This window comes from Carcharhinus amblyrhynchos, chromosome 8 (assembly GCF_965287045.1).
Source record: "Carcharhinus amblyrhynchos chromosome 8, sCarAmb.v2.hapA, whole genome shotgun sequence".
Taxonomy (NCBI): Eukaryota; Metazoa; Chordata; class Chondrichthyes; order Carcharhiniformes; family Carcharhinidae; genus Carcharhinus; species Carcharhinus amblyrhynchos.
The window spans coordinates 108550542-108568832 of record NC_137331.1 but is presented as its reverse complement, the minus strand read 5'-3'; the positions used below and the strand labels follow the sequence as shown (position 1 = coordinate 108568832).

At 44.9% G+C, this 18291-nt stretch overlaps 1 protein-coding gene across 2 annotated transcripts in view; it reads left to right on the top strand.

Moving 5' to 3' along the window:
• Nucleotides 1-10202, top strand: part of dennd3a (DENN/MADD domain containing 3a) — a 134818-nt gene extending 124616 nt beyond the window's left edge. For both annotated transcript variants that reach the window (XM_080194609.1, XM_080194608.1), the window contains one exon: nucleotides 6508-10202. In XM_080194609.1, the coding sequence (XP_080050735.1) occupies nucleotides 6508-6702 (195 nt within the window). In that variant the 3' untranslated portion in view covers nucleotides 6703-10202. The remainder of the gene's footprint in view (nucleotides 1-6507) is intronic.
• The last annotated feature ends 8089 nt before the right edge of the window (nucleotides 10203-18291 follow it).

Below are 18291 nucleotides of genomic sequence, written 5' to 3'. Positions count from 1 at the left end.
TTAGAAAAAAGATTCCAGCCCAATCTGCAACAATCATGGAAAATTTACACAACTCTTTTTGTGTCTGTCACCCACCATTTCCTGTCTGTTAACTTGAACTCATTCAAATGCCTGTATTCTAACTTGCACCAAGTTAATTGTCCCTGTACTTGCTGACCTATGTTGGCCCATGATGTGATACCTTGATTTTAAAATTCTAATCCTTAAAACAAAAACCCGCATCTCTCTGCATCTGCAGTTAAAGAGCAGACCAGAGGTTGGGAATTCTGTGACGAGTAACTCAGCTCTTCATTCCGCAGTGCCTGACTACCATCTACAAGGCACAAGGTAGGAGTGTAATGAAGTGCTCCCCACTTGCTTGGATGAGTGTGGTTCCAACAACACTCGAAGCTTGACCTCAACCAGGACAAAGCAGCCTGTTGATTAGCACTGTATCAACCAACAGACATTCACTCCATCCACCAATGATGTATTGTGGCAGGAGGGTGTACCAAATGCAAGCTGCTGTGCGACAACTCACCAAGGCTCCTTCAACATCACCATCCAAACCCACAAACTTTACTGTCTAGAAGGATGCGGGCAGTGGATGCATGGAAACATCACCACCTTTAGTTCTCTCTCAATCACCATTCTGACTTGGAACTATGTTGCTATTACTTAACTGTTGCTTCATAAAAATCCTAGAACTCTTTTCTGAACACCATTGTGAGTGTACCAGTGCATTGCAGCACTTCAAGAAAGAGGCTCACCAGCAGCATTTTGAGGGCAATTGGGGATGGACAACTAATTTTGGCATTGCCATTGATGTCCATGTCCCATGAAAAAAATCACCACTAGTCCCTGAAACACTGATCACTGTCTTCCTCTCTCGTCTGTATGCAAGATGTCATTATGTTGGCAAGTTTCCATTTGCCTTTTACTAGCTGACAGACGTCTTCCAAGATTAAATTCTATCAAGGTAGATAAGTTGCCGGGACCGGATGGAATGTACCCAAGGTTACTATGGGAGGTGAGGGAAGTGATTGCAGAGCCCCTGGCAATGATCTTTGCATCGTTGATGGAGATGGGAGAGGTTCCGGAGGATTGCGGATATGGTTCCTATTTTCAAGAAAGAACATAAGAACGTAAGAAATAGGAGCAGGAGTAGGCCATCTAGCCCTTCGAGCCTGCCATGCCAGTCAATAAGATCATGGCTGATCTGAAGTGGATCAGTTCCACTTTCCCGCTTTCTCCCCATAACATAGAACATAGAACACTATAGCACAAACAGGCCCTTCGGCCCACGAGTTGCGCCGATCACATCAACACCTACCAATCCATAGACCTATCTATAAACCCCCAATCCCATTAAATCCCATATACTCATCCAGAAGTCTTTTAAAAGACCCCAGCGAGTTCGCCTCCACCACCACTGACGGCAGCCGATTCCATTCACTCACCACCCTCTGAGTGAAAAACTTACCCCTAACATCACTTCTGTACTTGCCTCCCCGCACCTTAAATCTGTGTCCTCTCGTAGCGACCATTTCAACCCGGGGAAATAGCCTCTGAGAATCCACCCTATCTATTCCTCTCAACATCTTATAAACTTCTATCAGGTCGCCTCTCAACCTTCGTCTCTCCAGGGAGAAGAGTCCCAGCTCCCTCCACCAAACTTCATAAGGCATGCCTCCCAGTCCAGGCAATATCCTTGTAAATCTCCTGTGTACCTTTTCAATAGCTTCTACGTCCTTCCTATAGTGAGGCGACCAGAACTGCGCACAGTACTCCAAGTGAGGCCTGACAAGGGTCTTATAAAGTTGCAGCATTACCTCCCGATTCCTAAACTCAATCCCTCGATTAATGAAGGCCAGTACACCATACGCCTTCTTGACCACATCCTCCACCTGCGAGGCCGATTTAAGAGTCCTGTGGACCCGGACCCCAAGATCCTTCTGCTCTTCAACACTACTAAGACTCCTGCCCTTGATAGTGTACTCGTTCATCCCATTGGTCCTGCCAAAATGGACGACTACACATTTATCTGTGTTGAAGTCCATCTGCCACTTCTCCGCCCAGTCCTGCATCCTATTTATGTCCTGCTGCAACTTCTGACATCCTTCCAGACCATCCACAACACCACCGACCTTCGTGTCATCAGCGAACTAACTAACCCATCCCTCCACTTCCTCATCTAGGTCATTTATGAAAATGACAAACAGCAAGGGTCCTAGAACAGATCCCTGGGGCACTCCATGGTGACTGACCTCCATGCAGAAAAAGACCCATCCACAACCACTCTCTGCCTTCTGCAGGCAAGCCAGTTCTGGATCCACAAGGCCAAAGGCCCTTGGATCCCATGCCCTCTTACCTTCTCAAGAAGTCTTGCACGGGGGACCTTATCAAACGCCTTGCTGAAGTCCACGTACACCATGTCCACTGCACTTCCTTCATCAATGTGTTCAGTCACATTTTCGAAGAACTCAACTAGGCTCGTAAGGCACGACCTGCCCTTGACAAAACCATGCTGACTATTTCTGATCATGTCAAACCTCTCCAAATGCTCATAAATCTTGTCCCTCAGAAACCTCTCCATCAGCTTACCAACCACTGAGGTCAGACTCACCGGTCGGTAATTTCCCGGGCTATCTCTGTTCCCTTTCTTGAAAATAGGAACTACATCCGCAATCTTCCAGAACCCCTCCCCTCTTCATTGACGACACAAAGATCATCACCAGGGGCTCTGCAATCACTTCCCTCACCTCCCACAATATCCTGGGGTACATCCCATCTGGTCCCAGCGACTTATCTATCTTGATAGAATTCAAAAGTTCTAACACATCCTCTTCCTTAATATCCACATACTCAATCTTTTCCATCTGCTGTAAATCCGTAGCAAAATCTCCCAGATCAGTTTCCACTGTGAATACTGAGGCAAAGTACTCATTAAGCACCTCTGCCATTTCTTCTGGTTCCACACAGAAGAAATAACCCTTAATTCCCTTGTCTATCAAAAACCTACCTACCCATGACTTAAATATATTTAGCGAGGTAGCCTCCACCACTTCAACGGGCAGAGAATTTCAGAGATTCACCATCTTTTGAGTGAAGAAGTTCCTCCTCAACTCCGATCTAAACTGCCCCACCCCCTCCCGCCCTTATCTTGTGGCAGGGAACAGGGATAGCCCGGGAAATTACCGACCGGTGAGTCTGACCTCAGTGGTTGGTAAGTTGATGGAGAGGATTCTGAGGGACAAGATTTATGAGCATTTAGAGACGTTTAGAATGATCAGAAATAGTCAACATGGTTTTGTCAAGGGCAGGTCGTGGCTTATGAGCCTGGTTGAGTTCTTTGAAAATGTGACTGAACACATTGATGAAGGAAGAGCGATGGACGTGGTTTACATGGACTTCAGCAAGGTGTTTGATAAGACTTCTTTAGAAGGTGAGAGGGCATGGTGTCCAAGGGACTTTGGCCTTGTGGATCCAGAACTGGCTTGCCTGTAGAAGGCAGAGAGTGGTTGTGGATGGGTCTTTTTCTGCATGGAAGTCGGTCACCAGTGGAGTGCCCCAGGGATCTGTTCTAGGACCCTTGCTGTTTGTCATTTTCATAAATGACCTGGATGAGGAAGTGGAGGGATGGGTTAGTAAGTTCACCAACGATACGAAGGTTGGTAGTGTTGTGGATAGTCTGGAGGGATGTCAAAAATCGCAGCGTGACATAGATAGTATGCAAGACTGGGCAGAGAAGTGGCAGATGGACTTCAACGTGGATAAATGTGCAGTGGTCCATTTTGGCAGGACCAATGGGATGAAGGAGTACAATATCAAGGTTAGGAGTCTTAGCTGTGTTGAAGAGCAGAAGGATCTTGGGGTCTGGGTCCATAGGACTCTTAAATCGGCCTCGCAGGTGGAGGATGTGGTCAAGAAGGTGTATGGTGTACTGGCCTTCATTAATCGAGGGATTGAGTTTAGGAGTTGGGAGATAATGCTGCAACTTTATAAGACCCTTGTCAGACCTCACTTGGAGTACTGTGCGCAGTTCTGGTTGCCTCACTACAGGAAGGATGTGGAAGCTATTGAGAGGGTGCAGAGGAGATTTACAAGGATGTTGCCTGGATTGGGAGGCATGCCTTAGGTTGAGGGAACCAGGTCTCTTCTCCCTGGAGAGATGAAGGTTGAGAGGCGACCTGATAGAGGTTTATAAAATGTTGAGAGGAATAGATAGGGTGGATTCTCGGAGGCTATTTTCCAGGGCTGAAATAGAACATAGAACATTACAGCGCAGAACAGGCCCTTCGGCCCACCATGTTGCGCCGACCAGTTAAAAAAAACAATGACCCTCTAACCTAAACCAATCCCTTTTCGTCCATAAACCTATCCACGGATCTCTTAAACGCCCCCAAACTAGGCGCATTTACAACCGCAGCAGGCAGGGCATTCCAATCCCTCACCACCCTCTGGGTAAAGAACCTACCCCTGACATCAGTCCTATAACTACCCCCCCTTAATTTAAAGCCATGCCCCCTCGTGCTAGCTTTCTCCATCCGAGGAAAAAGGCTATCACTATCCACCCTATCTAAACCTCTAATCATCTTATATGTTTCAATAAGATCCCCTCTTAGCTGCCTTCTTTCCAGTGAAAACAACCCCAAATCCCTCAGTCTCTCCTCATAGGACCTCCCCTCCATACCAGGCAACATCCTGGTAAACCTCCTCTGCACCCTCTCCAAAGCCTCCACATCCTTCCTGTAATGTGGGGACCAGAACTGCACACAGTACTCCAAGTGCGGCCGCACCAGAGTTGTGTACAGTTGCAACATGACGCTGCGACTCCTAAATTCAGTCCCCCTACCAATAAACGCCAAGACACCGTATGCCGCCTTAACAACCCTATCTACTTGATTCCCAACTTTCAGGGATCTATGTACACATACACCTAGATCCCTCTGTTCATCCACACTATTCAAAGTCCTCCCGTTAGCCCTATACTCAACACATCTGTTATTCCTACCAAAGTGAATTACCTCACACTTCTCCGCATTAAACTCCATCCGCCACCTCTCGGCCCAGCTCTGCAACCTGTCCAAGTCTTCCTGCAAACTAAGACACCCTTCCTCACAATCTACCACTCCTCCGACTTTGGTGTCATCAGCAAATTTACTAATCCACCCAACTATACCCTCATCCAGATCATTAATAAAAATTACAAACAGCAGTGGCCCCAAAACAGATCCCTGAGGCACACCACTCGTAACCGAACTCCATGACGAACATTTACCATCAACCACCACCCTCTGTCTCCTATCTGCTAGCCAATTCCTGATCCAATTTCCTAGATTACCCTCAATCCCATACATCTGCATTTTCTGCAGAAGCCTTCCATGGTGAACCTTATCAAACGCCTTACTAAAATCCATATATACCACGTCAACTGCCTTACCCCCATCCACCTCTTTGGTCACTTTTTCAAAAAACTCAATAAGGTTAGTAAGGCACGACCTACCCGCTACAAAACCATGCTGACTATCTCCAATCAATTCATTACTCTCCAAATAACTATAAATCCTATCCCTAATAATTCTTTCTAAAACCTTGCCCACAACAGAAGTGAGACTCACTGGTCTATAATTCCCAGGGAAGTCTCTGTTCCCCTTCTTAAACAATGGGACAACATTCGCTAACCTCCAGTCTTCCGGTACTATACCAGAGGCCAACGACGACCTGAAGATCAGAGCCAGAGGCTCTGCAATCACTTCTCTTGAAATGGTTGCTACGAGAGGACACAGGTTTAAGGTGCTGGGAAGCAAGTACAGAGGAGATGTTAGGGGAAAGTTTTTCACTCAGAGGGTGGTGAGTGAGTGGAATCGGCTGCCGTCGGTGGTGGTAGAGGCGAACTTGCTGGGTCTTTTAAAAGACTTCTGGATGAGTATATGGGATCTAATGGGATTGGGAGTTACAGATAGTTCTATGGCTTGGTAGGTATAGATGTGATCGGCAACTTGTGGGCTGAAGGGCCTGTTAGTGCTGTAGTGTTCTATGTTCTATTAAATTGGGCCCAGTGGGAGTCTAATATCATCTGGATGCCACATGCTTGCCCCCGTCCATTAGTGTTTTTTTCCCATTGTTTGGAGAGAAAAATATTTAATTGGATTAGATTTCGTTGATTTGTGTGGAAGTAGGTTTTTTCCAATTTCAAATAGAAAGAATTGTGAGATGAGATATTGCAAAATACCGCTCAGCATGATGACACCAACAACAAAGTTTAATCCTGAATAGCATAAGACTACAATTTAAAAAATTCATTCCTGAAATGTGAGCATCGCGGGCAAGGCTATCCTTTATTGCCCTTGAATCAAGTGGCTACCAGGACATTTCGAAGATATTTAAGAGTCAACCACATTCTTCAACAGAATACAGGGTTTAAATATTGCTCTTGATTTTCTGTTGGAACAGAAGTATACTTAATGTGTTACATTCAGAGGAATATAAGTGGTTAATATCAATATTTTTAAAAATTCTTTTCAGCTTTGGATTGGAGGCAGAGGATCAGATAAAGTCAGAGGGAAAATCTATGTGGTGGACACTTCCAAGCACTGTGTGGAAAAGGAACTGGTAGCTCATGTAGACATGGTTCGAGCTTTGTGCAGTGCTGAAGACAGATACGTTCTTAGTGGTGCTGGCAAGGAAGATGGGAAAGTTGCTATCTGGAAAGTAGAATAATTTATTTTCTTTGCATACATATTACCCAAATTGTGCTATAGTGCTGAACACTTCTTCTAAGGGGTATATGAGGATACAAAGAACAAAACTGCCCGGGAAACAGGCCCTTTGGCCCAACAAGCCTGCGCCGCCATTTTTTTACGAGCAAGGATACGTGCAATGTCCTGTGCTTTGGCACAGCTGTTAAATAATGGGTCATCACTTCCTGGCTCCCCAGTGCTGAATTTGGGGAGAACCCCAAAAATGCACTGAGGAATCCCTCTTGCATGGAAGTTCCCATGTAAGGGTTTACCCTGCAATTGTTCAGAAAGGTTAATTTCTCTTTGACAATTGTGCTGCACTTGGAACTAACTGACAAAAGCAATTTAAGTCGTTAACTTTCGGAAGGTTCTGCCATGGTGTTTTACCCTCATAGTTACCAGGAAAAAAACACATCTAACTTCAGAGTGACTGTTTTAAACAGCGGGACTGAGCCCTGCATGGTATACAGCTCAGTCCATCCTCACCACAGGCAAGCACTTCGCCCCCACCCGCATGGGATTTCCTGTCCCCCCCACAACCTTAAAAACTTCTACCTTTCAATTAGACCTTTAAACTTATCTGCTTTATGGCAGCTAGTGCAATAAAAGCGGGTGGAGAATTGGTGTCCTCCTTTGCTCCACATCTTTTGCACTTTGGTACTGGAGCCAAGGAAGCTGTTTGCTTTTTCAGTCTCAAGTGGCCTGAATCAGGAAGATCGGATTAGACGGGTGCTTTCTGTTTTAAGCACAAGTAACTTATGTGGAGTAGCAATCCGTCACTGTTTTTGTTTGAGAAGCATTGGCCAAATTATCTGTACAAAAATTACTTATTGCTTCCAGCAGTAACACCCATTTGTGCTGCTTTATCTGCTTCATGTTGAAAAAATTGAGGGATCAGAAATTTATACTAGTAAAGAACAGTCACGGTTCCAGTGAGGTGAAGCATTTGATATGAATTATTTACTTTGATTTCATGCAATTGTTACAGGATCCCTGTTGAAATTAAATAGTGCCGATAAAAACATATTTTAACTTGTGCTATAGTGGAATAACCTATGTAACCCTGAAATATTTTGCTTAATAACTTATTTGCTACTTTATCTATTCATCAAATTACACGTCGATTACTTATCTTTACACGTCAGATTAACCAAGGCAATAATAACCAGATTGCACATATGATTGCACTATTCAGCAGGTTAAGAGAGGCATTGTTAACAATGCAGGTTGATGACCTTCATTAGATTGGAAAGGTCACTGACTTGAAATATTCTCTGTTCCTCTCCGCACAGATGCGGCTTGATTAATCAATTGAGAATTGCCAGAATTTCTTGTATTTATTTCAAATTTTCAGTATCTGCAGTATTTTTCTGTTTAAAAGTTTATTTACTAGGCTTACATTAACATTGCAATGAAGTTACTCTGAAAACTCCCTGGTCGCACACTCCGGTGCCTGTTCGGGTACATAGAGGGACAATTTAGCATGGCCAATGCACCCTAACCATCACGTCTTTCAGACCATGGGAGAAAATGGAGCACCCGGAGGAAACCCACGCAGACACAGGGAGAACATGCAGACTGTGCACAGACAATGGACCCAGGCTCCTTGTGATGTGAGGCAGAAGTGCTAACCACTGTGCCACCGTTCCACCCGTTTCTGCATTCTGTTTGCTGTTTAAATGATGATTAAATTACTTCTGAATTCAAAATTGCCAAATCATAAAATATTATGAAAAGGCGATTGCATTGGGGTCACCTTTCAATGATATTTTAAAGCAGTGGGGAATAACCCATGGAAAGATCTAAAATGAAGTTAAATCAACTTAAGAAAAAAGAAGCAAACTTGGCCTTGACTACTGGAATATCATCAGTATATTTTGATTGAGCTGTTACATGTATTTAAAGAAATATTTATGTGCTAAATGATGAAATGTATGGGGCTGGATGTATAGTTAGTCGGTAAGTCTCTGTGGATAGGAAATATCATAGCCCCCAGTACTTCCTGCTAGTAACCTGAAAGCTGCAAAATGCGAATGCAACTTCGAGCAGCTTGTGAAATTCAGAATCTTAACTGGTGTGGGTATCTGAAGCTTATGATTTATATCATTGCCCAGAGGTTATGCTTAAATACCTACACCTATTAATATCATTGTGTAAATTTTAAAATGATTGATCGGCTGCTAGTTTATATTTTAAATGATCTGTAATATGAGCAAATAGTACAGTGTGGCAATGTGTGGTAAACCTACATAATTTGTGCAGAGCAATGTTACATCATTGGGCCAAATTTTCTGAGGGATGGTAATCACTGTCAGACTGCCACTTTGCTTCTATTTTTTGACATAGCACCAGAGCTCCGTAATTCTGGTCTGGATATCCAAGCTGTGTGTTTTGACAGCATACCTGTTCTTACAGCCCATCTTCGTAGGGCAGCTAAGCCACACCGCTATTTACATCACTAACTACTGTATTTTGGAAGTCTTACAGTGGAAAGCTTTGCGACATTTAAGTATCTTTTTCAGTGTTCTAGAAATTGAGTGTTTTTTATCCACTCGAGGGATATGGACGTTGCTGGCTGGCCAGCATTTATTGTCCATCCCTAGTTGCCCAAGGGCAATTGCTGAGTGAGGTAAGTGGGTAAGGTGGCAGGGTCAGGGGAACGAAATTCAGAAGGTGAGCAGGGTCAGCATGGAGTCAGTGGGATCACTTGTACCGTTACCCAGGATTTAGACTAGGTTATTTTCCTGTCTAACGTTCCCTGGATAACTAGCCAGGTAAGTGAGTCAGAACCCTCCAAGATCTGTGACTCAGAGACCTTTTTTGAGGATTCCAGATGCAAGGGAATTGCCTGTTGGAACTTGAAATTTCTTGGAGTCCTGGCATTGGGATTTCCAACAGGTCTCCCTTGTCTCTGGCTATCTGGAGAGCAGAAGATCTGGGCCATTAAGAATAGCTGATCATCCTTGGCCTTCCTAATAAAAACTGTGTTGAGGTATGCAGTGAATGAGCAGTGGAGCACGTCGCAACATAATTGATCATCATACTAACAAAATGTACAGTTTTATTGCTGTAACAAACACTATGACCAAAGATTTTGTTTTCCAGTAACTTAGTTAATAAAAATAAATTTAATGCTAGGATTAGTCAAGTCATAATGAAAACTATCCATATAATATGTCCATGGAGTACGTTTTTCTTTTTTCTTTGAAGTGATTACTGCCAATTAATCCTTACTAATTACTGATTATGATTTTAGATTAAAGCATGGAATAGATTTTAAAAAAAAAGGTCTTTTAAAGCAAACAGTATTTAATGGACATGACCAATACCAAAAGAAGACTCTGTGTTCAGTGGAGAATATAAAACGTGTTTTGTTTTGGAAAAGTTAAATTGAAATCGTTGTTCTATGAATACAAAATTTGATTGTTGTACACTTTTTTCTTCGAAAAATTACATCCACAATGCAACACAACAGCGATATTTTTCATACACTTTTATACAGTTGTATATTTCTCAAATCTTGTACAATTTCAATAAATGCTATTTTTTGAAGAATGCCGAAAATTCTATTTTTTTAATACCTTTCCTTCAGAAGAGAATGTTTGAATGTGTGGGGCTGATTCTCCCAAAAAAAGTTCTAAGTCCTGAATTCATGGGAAAACTGATGTAAATCACAATTTTTTTTTAGTGCACCTTCACTCTCAAATCTCTCACACTCTGTGAAATGCAGGGGTTACAGTTGTGAATATCATTAAAAGCTGGGGGGGGGGCAGGGCCTATGCACACTGGATTCTGACAGTTCTGGAACTCTGCGCATGTGCAGTCACCCTTATTTGACAGCCTGCTGTTTGCTGGCCAGTTTGATCACTAGCCAACCTGGGACCTGCGCAGTGCTGCCTTCCCCAGCCCGATTGTGGCCCCCTGACTACACCCTCTCCCCAGTCCAGGAGCACCCTGATCTTCTGTCTCTCCACATCATCCCACCAGCCCCCGTCCCCCCACCCCACCCCAGCAGAATCTCCCCCCCCCCATAGGAGATAGAATCCCCTGGCAGACCACCCCCCTCAGCCTGCCCCAACCGATCCCCATGCAGAGTGGCAGTGGTACCCCCATCAATCACCCCTAGACCCCAACCCCTTGGCACTACCCCATGCCCAGTGGGCAGTGCCGAGGTGCCCCCTGGGCATGGGCACTTTGCTTCTTGAGCATAGTCAGGGTGTCCATGCCCAGGGTGCAACCCCATGCCACTCACCCCTTGAGAGGGGCCCCGATTGCCCCCTTCAGTCCAGCAGGGTTGTCCCGCTAGTTGCCCAAAATTGGTGAGCTAGTCTGAACTTAGCCGGAGTGCAATTCTACTAGTAGGTGGGCGATGATAGTGGGCCCGGAGACATCTGTTCTGAACCGGATAATCACATTTAAATAAGATTAAAAATAGATTAAAATACTTACTTGCTGTTTCCGCCAGTTTCCAGTGTGGTCCCGATCACGCTAGATATCCAGTGCTGGGAGATGTGTGTGCGTCGAATCCTGTGAATCGACTGACGTGCGATTCACGCAGCCTGCCCAGCGACAGTGAAGGAACAGATTACAGTTTCAAATCAGGGTGGTGTAAAGCTTGGAGGGGTATTTTGCAGATGCTGTTGAAGGAGCCTTGATCAGTTGGCGTCTTTTATCCCAATGTATAACCTAACGCTCTAAGCATATCCCCCATCCTACCAATGATGAGTGGAGGAAGCATGTCAGGAGCAGCACTTAGACATATCTAAAAATGAGTTGTCAATCTGGTGTCAGTACAACACATACCAATCAGCAGACACAGCATGCAACAGAGCTAAGGGAGCTCACAAAATCTGATCAAATCTCTGCAGCTCTGCCACATGTAGCCGTGATTGGTGATTGATAACTAAACAACAGCACAAGAATCCACAAATATCCTCTTCCTCCATGATGGGGGACCCAACACATCAGTGCAAAACATAAGTGTTTAAACCACCTTCAGCCAGGAATGCAGAGTGGATGGTCTATTTTGGTCTCTTCCTGAGGTCCTCGGTATCAGATGCCTGTCGTCAGCCAACTCGATTCACGTTATGTGATGTCAAGAAATGGTTTAAGGGCATTAGTAAACCAGATATGTTTTTAGGACAACCCGTCAGTTTTGTAGTCACTATGACTGAGAGTTGCATTAACAATCCTGATTTATTAATTCATTGGTTTTAAACATCCTCAAAATGTTGTGGTGGGAATTGAACTTGTGTCCCTAGAGCCTCTGGATTACTAACCTACGAACTATATCACTATTCCCTCTGGCAAGCTTTTTCATTATGGGAAATATTACAGCTTAACTCAATTCTCTCCACTTGATGTCTGGAGAGCCCAGATCAAATCTGGGACTTTAAATTATTAACTGTAGCTCTGCATGACGTGAAATGCATTTTTCTGTTTTGCCACTGGAGGGAGATGTTGTTTCATTGATGCTTTCTAACATTGATAGTGTCAAAGCCCAGTGTGCCAGCGGGCCTGGAACAGCTCCTGGAGTTAGGGCATCATTTCCTGGGGAAGAGATTCCAACATTTCGTGCAATGCCGAAGATTGAGAGGTGATTTAATTGAAACATGAAATTGTTTATGGTGTTAGTGGGGTAAACGCTGAGAAAGAAAATATTCTCCTTGCCGGGGAATCTAAAACGCTGGTTCGGTCTGAGAATAAATGAGAAACATCTCAAAGGTTGAGAATCTGAGGAATTCTCTATCCCCGAGGTGGTCAATTATTGAGTATATTCCAGACAGAAGTCTATATTAAGAGATGAAGGAGGAGAAGGTGTTGAGTTCGATCAGCCACAAGCTGAGGCTCGAGTGGTCCACTCCAGCTTTTATCTTGTATGTTCTTTTATTCTTTAATTTTGGATTCCCTACCAGAAGAAATATTGGCTTGGATCTTCTGATAGCAATGGAGGTGAACATTGAGACTTTCTTTGGAGATGTGCATCAGAAGCCTGAGGAAATCCCAGCCCATGTGTACATGTGGTATTTACCTGTGAAGCTGAAACTTGTAATGGGTAGAATTATGCTGCCCACGCCTTTGAGACTGCCTTTGATACTGATGTTAGCGTCAAACGCATGGGCTAGATGCCCTGTTCATATTTTTTTCTCTTTTGTACTTTTTTTTGGTTAATATAACTTTGTCCTCCGTGCAGTTACAACTTAAATACATCCAGGAGAGAAGTGCTAAAGGAAATGTTTTGTAACTGAAGGGATGTGACAAACAATATTTGATTTGATTTATTGTCACGTGAACTAGGATATAGTGAAACGTATTGTTTCTTGTGCGATATGCAGGCAAAACATACTGTTTGTGAAAAGGACAGGGTGCAGAATATAGTGGTCCACCCATCGGTAGGGAGAAAGATCAGCTCAATATACAATAGGACCGTTCAAAAGTCTGATGCCAGTTGTGAAGAAGCTGTTCTTGAGTCTGTTTGTACATGTACGCCGCAGGGATTGGTGCTGGGGCCTCAACTGTTTACTATATACATAGACGATTTGGAAGAGGGGATTGAGTGTCGGGTAACAAAGTTTGCTGATGACACGAAGATGAGTGGAAAAGCGAATTGCGTGGAAAGTCTGCAGAGAGATTTGGCTAGGCTGAGTGGATGGACGAGGACCTGGCAGATGGAGTATAACATTGGCAAATGTGAGGTTATCCACTTTGGAAGAAATAATAGTAGGATGGAATATTATTTAAATGGTGAAAAGTTGCAGCATGCTACTGTGCAGAGAGACCTGGGAGTCCTTGTGCACGAATCGCAAAAACTCAGTCTGCAGGTGCAGCAGGTGATCAAGAAGGCGAATGGAATGTTGGCCTTTATCGCGAGGGGGATAGTATATAAAAGCAGGGAGGTCTTGCTGCAACTGTACAAGGCACTGGTGAGGCCACAACTGGAGTACTGTGTGCAATTTTGGTCCCCTTATTTGCAAAAGGATATATTGGTCTTGGAGGGAGTAGAGAACATTCACCAGGCTGATACTGGAGATGAGGGGGTTAGCTTATGAGGAGAAATTGAGTAGATTGGGCCTGTACGCGTTGGAGTTTAGAAGGCTGAGGGGGTATCTTATAGAGACATATAAGATAATGAAGGGGCTAGATAGGGTAGAGGTAGAGAGATTCTTTCCACTTGGAAAGGAAACCAGAACTAGAGGGCACAACCTCAAAATAAGTCGGGGGGGGGGCGGTGGGGGGGCAGGGGGCAGGGGGCGCAGTTTAGAACAGAGTTGAGGAGGAACTTCTTCTCTGAGTGTGGTGAATCTCTGGAATTCTCTGCCCATTGAAGTGGTGGAGGCTACCTCGTTGAATATTTTTAAGTCATGGGTAGATAGATTTCTGATCGATAAGGGAATTAAGGGTTATGGGGAGCAGGCGGGTAAGTGGAACTGATCCACTTCAGATCAGCCATGATCTTATTGAATGGCGGGGCAGTCTCAAAGGGCTAGATGGCCTATTCCTACTCCTATTTCTTATGTTCTTGTGTTTTCAGAATTTTGTATGTTTTTCCCAATGGGAGAGAGTATACCCAGAGTGCACAGAGTCCTTGATTATGCTGGCTGCTTTTCCGAGGCAACGGGAAGTGTAGACGGAGTCAATGGATGGGAGGCTGGTTAGCATGATGGACTGGGCTACATTCACGACCTTTTGTCACTTCTTGCAGTCTTAGTCGGAACAGGAGCCATACCAAGTTGTGATACAGCTGGAAATGATGCTTTCTATGCTGCATCTGTAAGAATTGGTGAATTTTGTAGCGGATATGCCACATTTCCTTAGCCCCCTGAGAAAGTAGAGGCATTGATGAGCTTTCTTAACTGTAGCATCAGTGTGGAGGGATCAGGACAGATTATTGGTGATCTGAACATCTAGGAACTTGAAGCTCTCGACCATCTCTCAATTGTAGGGAAGAGGGATGGGGAGTATTTTTAAGGCCTTCTCAATACCTGCTGTTGACCATTGTCAAGCCGGTCCCATGCTTGAGATTAACAGTGAGGGAACTCTGGGGCAAATTGCTTCCTAGGAATAGGGCATCTAGCTCATGTGTTTGACGCTAACATCAGTATCAAAGGCAGTCTCAAAGGCGTGGGCAGCATAATTCTACCCATTAGGATTTCCTCAGGCTTCTGATGCACATCTCCAAAGAAGGTCTCAATGTTCACCTCCATTGCTATCGGAAGATCCAAGCCAATATTTCTTCTGATAGGGAATCCAAAATTAAAGAATAAAAGAACATACAAGGTAAAAGCTGGAGTGGACCACTTGAGTCTCAGCTTGTGGCTGATTGAACTCAACACCTTCTCCTCCTTTATCTCTTAATATTGACTTCTGTCTGGAATATACTCAACAATTGACTATCAGACTGGAGATGGAGGGATACAAAAGAGTGTTCTAGTTGAAGATCAAGACCCTCAGGACGTTCCTGGGAATTAATAGATTCCTATCGGCCGTCCAACAAATTTTAAGGCTCACCTGTCTCTTACGTTGGAGCTACTGGGGATCTTCCATTAATATCTGTATAGTCTGTTGTATGTTTATTGATGTCTCCATTTTACACCCACAGGCAATTCGGTCTGCCTTGTTGACCAAGAAGGGGCATTCATGCGGTGGGTTGTGCAAGGGCTGCTCTTGGATTTTGCTTCGAGAGTTGCCTAGTGCTTCACGTCCGTTAGTGTATACTTAAACTGGACCAATTGACGGGCAACACGGCAGCTCAGTGACTATCACTGTCTGCTGTACAGTTACAGGGACCCAGGTCGGATCTCCAGCTTGGGTCATTGTCTGTGGGAGTCTCCCCGTGCTTGCGTGGGTTTTCTCCGGGTGCTCTGGTTTCCTCCCACATCCCAAAAACATGCTTTTAGGCTGATTGGTGTTAATAAATTGTCCCTAAATTGGATCTCCCTTAATCTGGCGTGCATATAATTCCCTAAATTTGCACCCCTTTATGTGGAGTCCACCAGATGTAGACAAAAGTCGTAGGTAAAGACTTGAATAAGGCACTCACTGAGTGTTAAAATGGGCGGCACTGGCTTATAGGGCCGAAGGGCCTGTTTCCTGTGCTGTGCTGTTCTTTGCCTGGCACTTGTGTGGCACAATGTCTGCCACTTTAGAACAATGACTATCTCAAACGAGAGAATCCAGCCATTGCACCTTGACAAGCAGCATAGTTGCACAAACAGTCCACTGGCACAGTGGTTAGCACTGCTGCCTCAAAGCGCTAGGGACCCGAGTACAATTCCCAGCTTGGGTCATTGTCTGTGTGTGGAGTTTGCATGTTCTCCCAGTGTCATAGAATCATAGAAACCCCACAGAGCAGAAGGCGGCCATTCGGCCTATCGAGTCTGCACTGACAAAATCCCACCCAGGCCCTATCCCTGTAGCCCCACATAATTTTCTTACTAATCGCCGGGACCAGATGGGATGTACCCCACGGTACTGTGGGAGGCGAGGGAAGAGATTGCAGAGCCCCTGGCGATGATCTTTGCGTCGTCAATGGAGACGGGAGAGGTTCCAGAGGATTGGAGGATTGCGGATGTAGTTCCTATTTTTAAGAAAGGGAACAGAGATAGCCCAGGAAATTACCGACCGGTGAGTCTGACCTCAGTGGTTGGTAAGCTGATGGAGAGGCTTCTGAGGGACAAGATTTACGAACATTTGGAGAGGTTTGACATGATCAGGAATAGTCAGCATGGATTTGTCAAGGGCAGGTCGTGCCTTACAAGCCTAGTTGAGTTCTTCGATAATGTGACTGAACACATTGACGAAGGAAGTGCCGTGGACGTAGTGTACATGGACTTCAGCAAGGCGTTTGATAAGGTCCCCCATGCAAGACTTCTTGAGAAGGTGAGAGGGCATGGGATCCAAGGGCCTTTGGCCTTGTGGATCCAGAACTGGCTTGCCTGCAGAAGGCAGAGAGTGGTTGTGGATGGGGCTTTTTCTGAATGGAGGTCAGTCACCAGCGGAGTGCCTCAAGGATCTGTTCTGGGACCCTTGTTGTTTGTCATTTTCATAAATGACCTGGATGAGGAAGTGGAGGGATGGGTAAGTAAGTTCGCTGATGACACGAAGGTCGGTGGTGTTGTGGATGATCTGGAAGGATGGCAAAAGTTGCAGCAGGACATAGATAGGATGCAGGACTGGGCGGAGAAGTGGCAGATGGACTTCAACGCGGATAAATGTGTAGTCGTCCATTTTGGCAGAACGAACGGGATGAACGAGTACACTATCAAGGGCAGAAGTCTGAGTAGTGTTGAGGAGCAGAAGGATCTTGGGGTCCGGGTCCACAGGACTCTTAAATCGGCCTCGCAGGTGGAGGAGGTGGTCAAGAAGGCGTATGGTGTACTGGCCTTCATTAATCGAGGGATTGAGTTTAGGAGTCGGGAGGTAATGCTGGAACTTTATAAGACCCTTGTCAGGCCTCATTTGGAGTATTGTGCGCAGTTCTGGTCGCCTCACTATAGGAAAGATGTAGAAGCTATTGAAAGGGTGCAGAGGAGATTTACAAGGATGTTGCCTGGACTGGGAGGCATGCCTTATGAAGTTAGGTTGAGGGAGCTGGGACTCTTTTCCCTGGAGAGACGAAGGTTGAGAGGCGACCTGATAGAAGTTTACAAAATGTTGAGAGGAATAGATAGGGTGGACTCTCAGAGGCTATTTCCCCGGGTTGAAATGGTCGCTACGAGAGGACACAGATTTAAGGTGCGGGGAAGGAGGTTCAGAAGTGATGTTAGGGGTAAGTTTTTCACTCAGAGGGTGGTGAGTGAATGGAATCGGCTGCCGTCAGTGGTGGTGGAGGCGAACTCGCTGGGGTCTTTTAAAAGACTTCTGGATGAGTATATGGGGTTTAATGAGATTGAGGGTTATAGATAGGTCTGTAGGTTGGTAGGTGATGTGATCGGCGCAACTTGTGGGCCGAAGGGCCTGTTTGTGCTATAGTGTTCTATGTTCTATGTTCTATGTTCTATGTTCTATGTTCTATGTTTATGTTCTAATCTCTCTAACCTACGCATCCTGGGACACTAAGAGGCAATTTAGCATGGTCAATCAACCTAACCGCACATCTTTGGACTGTGGGAGGAAACCCACACAAGTACGGGGGAAGGTGCAAACCCAACACAGGCAGTAACCCAAACTGGGAATCAAACCCAGATCTCAGGAACTGTGAGGCAGCAGTGCTAACCACTGTGCTGCCCATAATGCTCTGGTTCCCTCTTTCAGTCCAAAAAGACATGCTGGTTAGGTGCATTGGCCATGCTAGATTCTCCCCCAGGCAGAGTGTGGTAACTAGGGGATTTTCACAGTAACTTCATTGCAGTGTTAATATAAGCCTACTTCTGACACTAATAACTAAAAACTTAAACTTGACATTCTGTCATTAACATCACTAAATCCCTCACTATCAAACTGAACTGGACCAACCATATAAATACTGTGGCTATAAAAGCAGCTCAGAGGCATAGAATGCTGCGGCAGTTAACTCACCTCCTGACTCCCCAAAACTTGTCCACCATCTTCAAGACACAAGGGACGGATT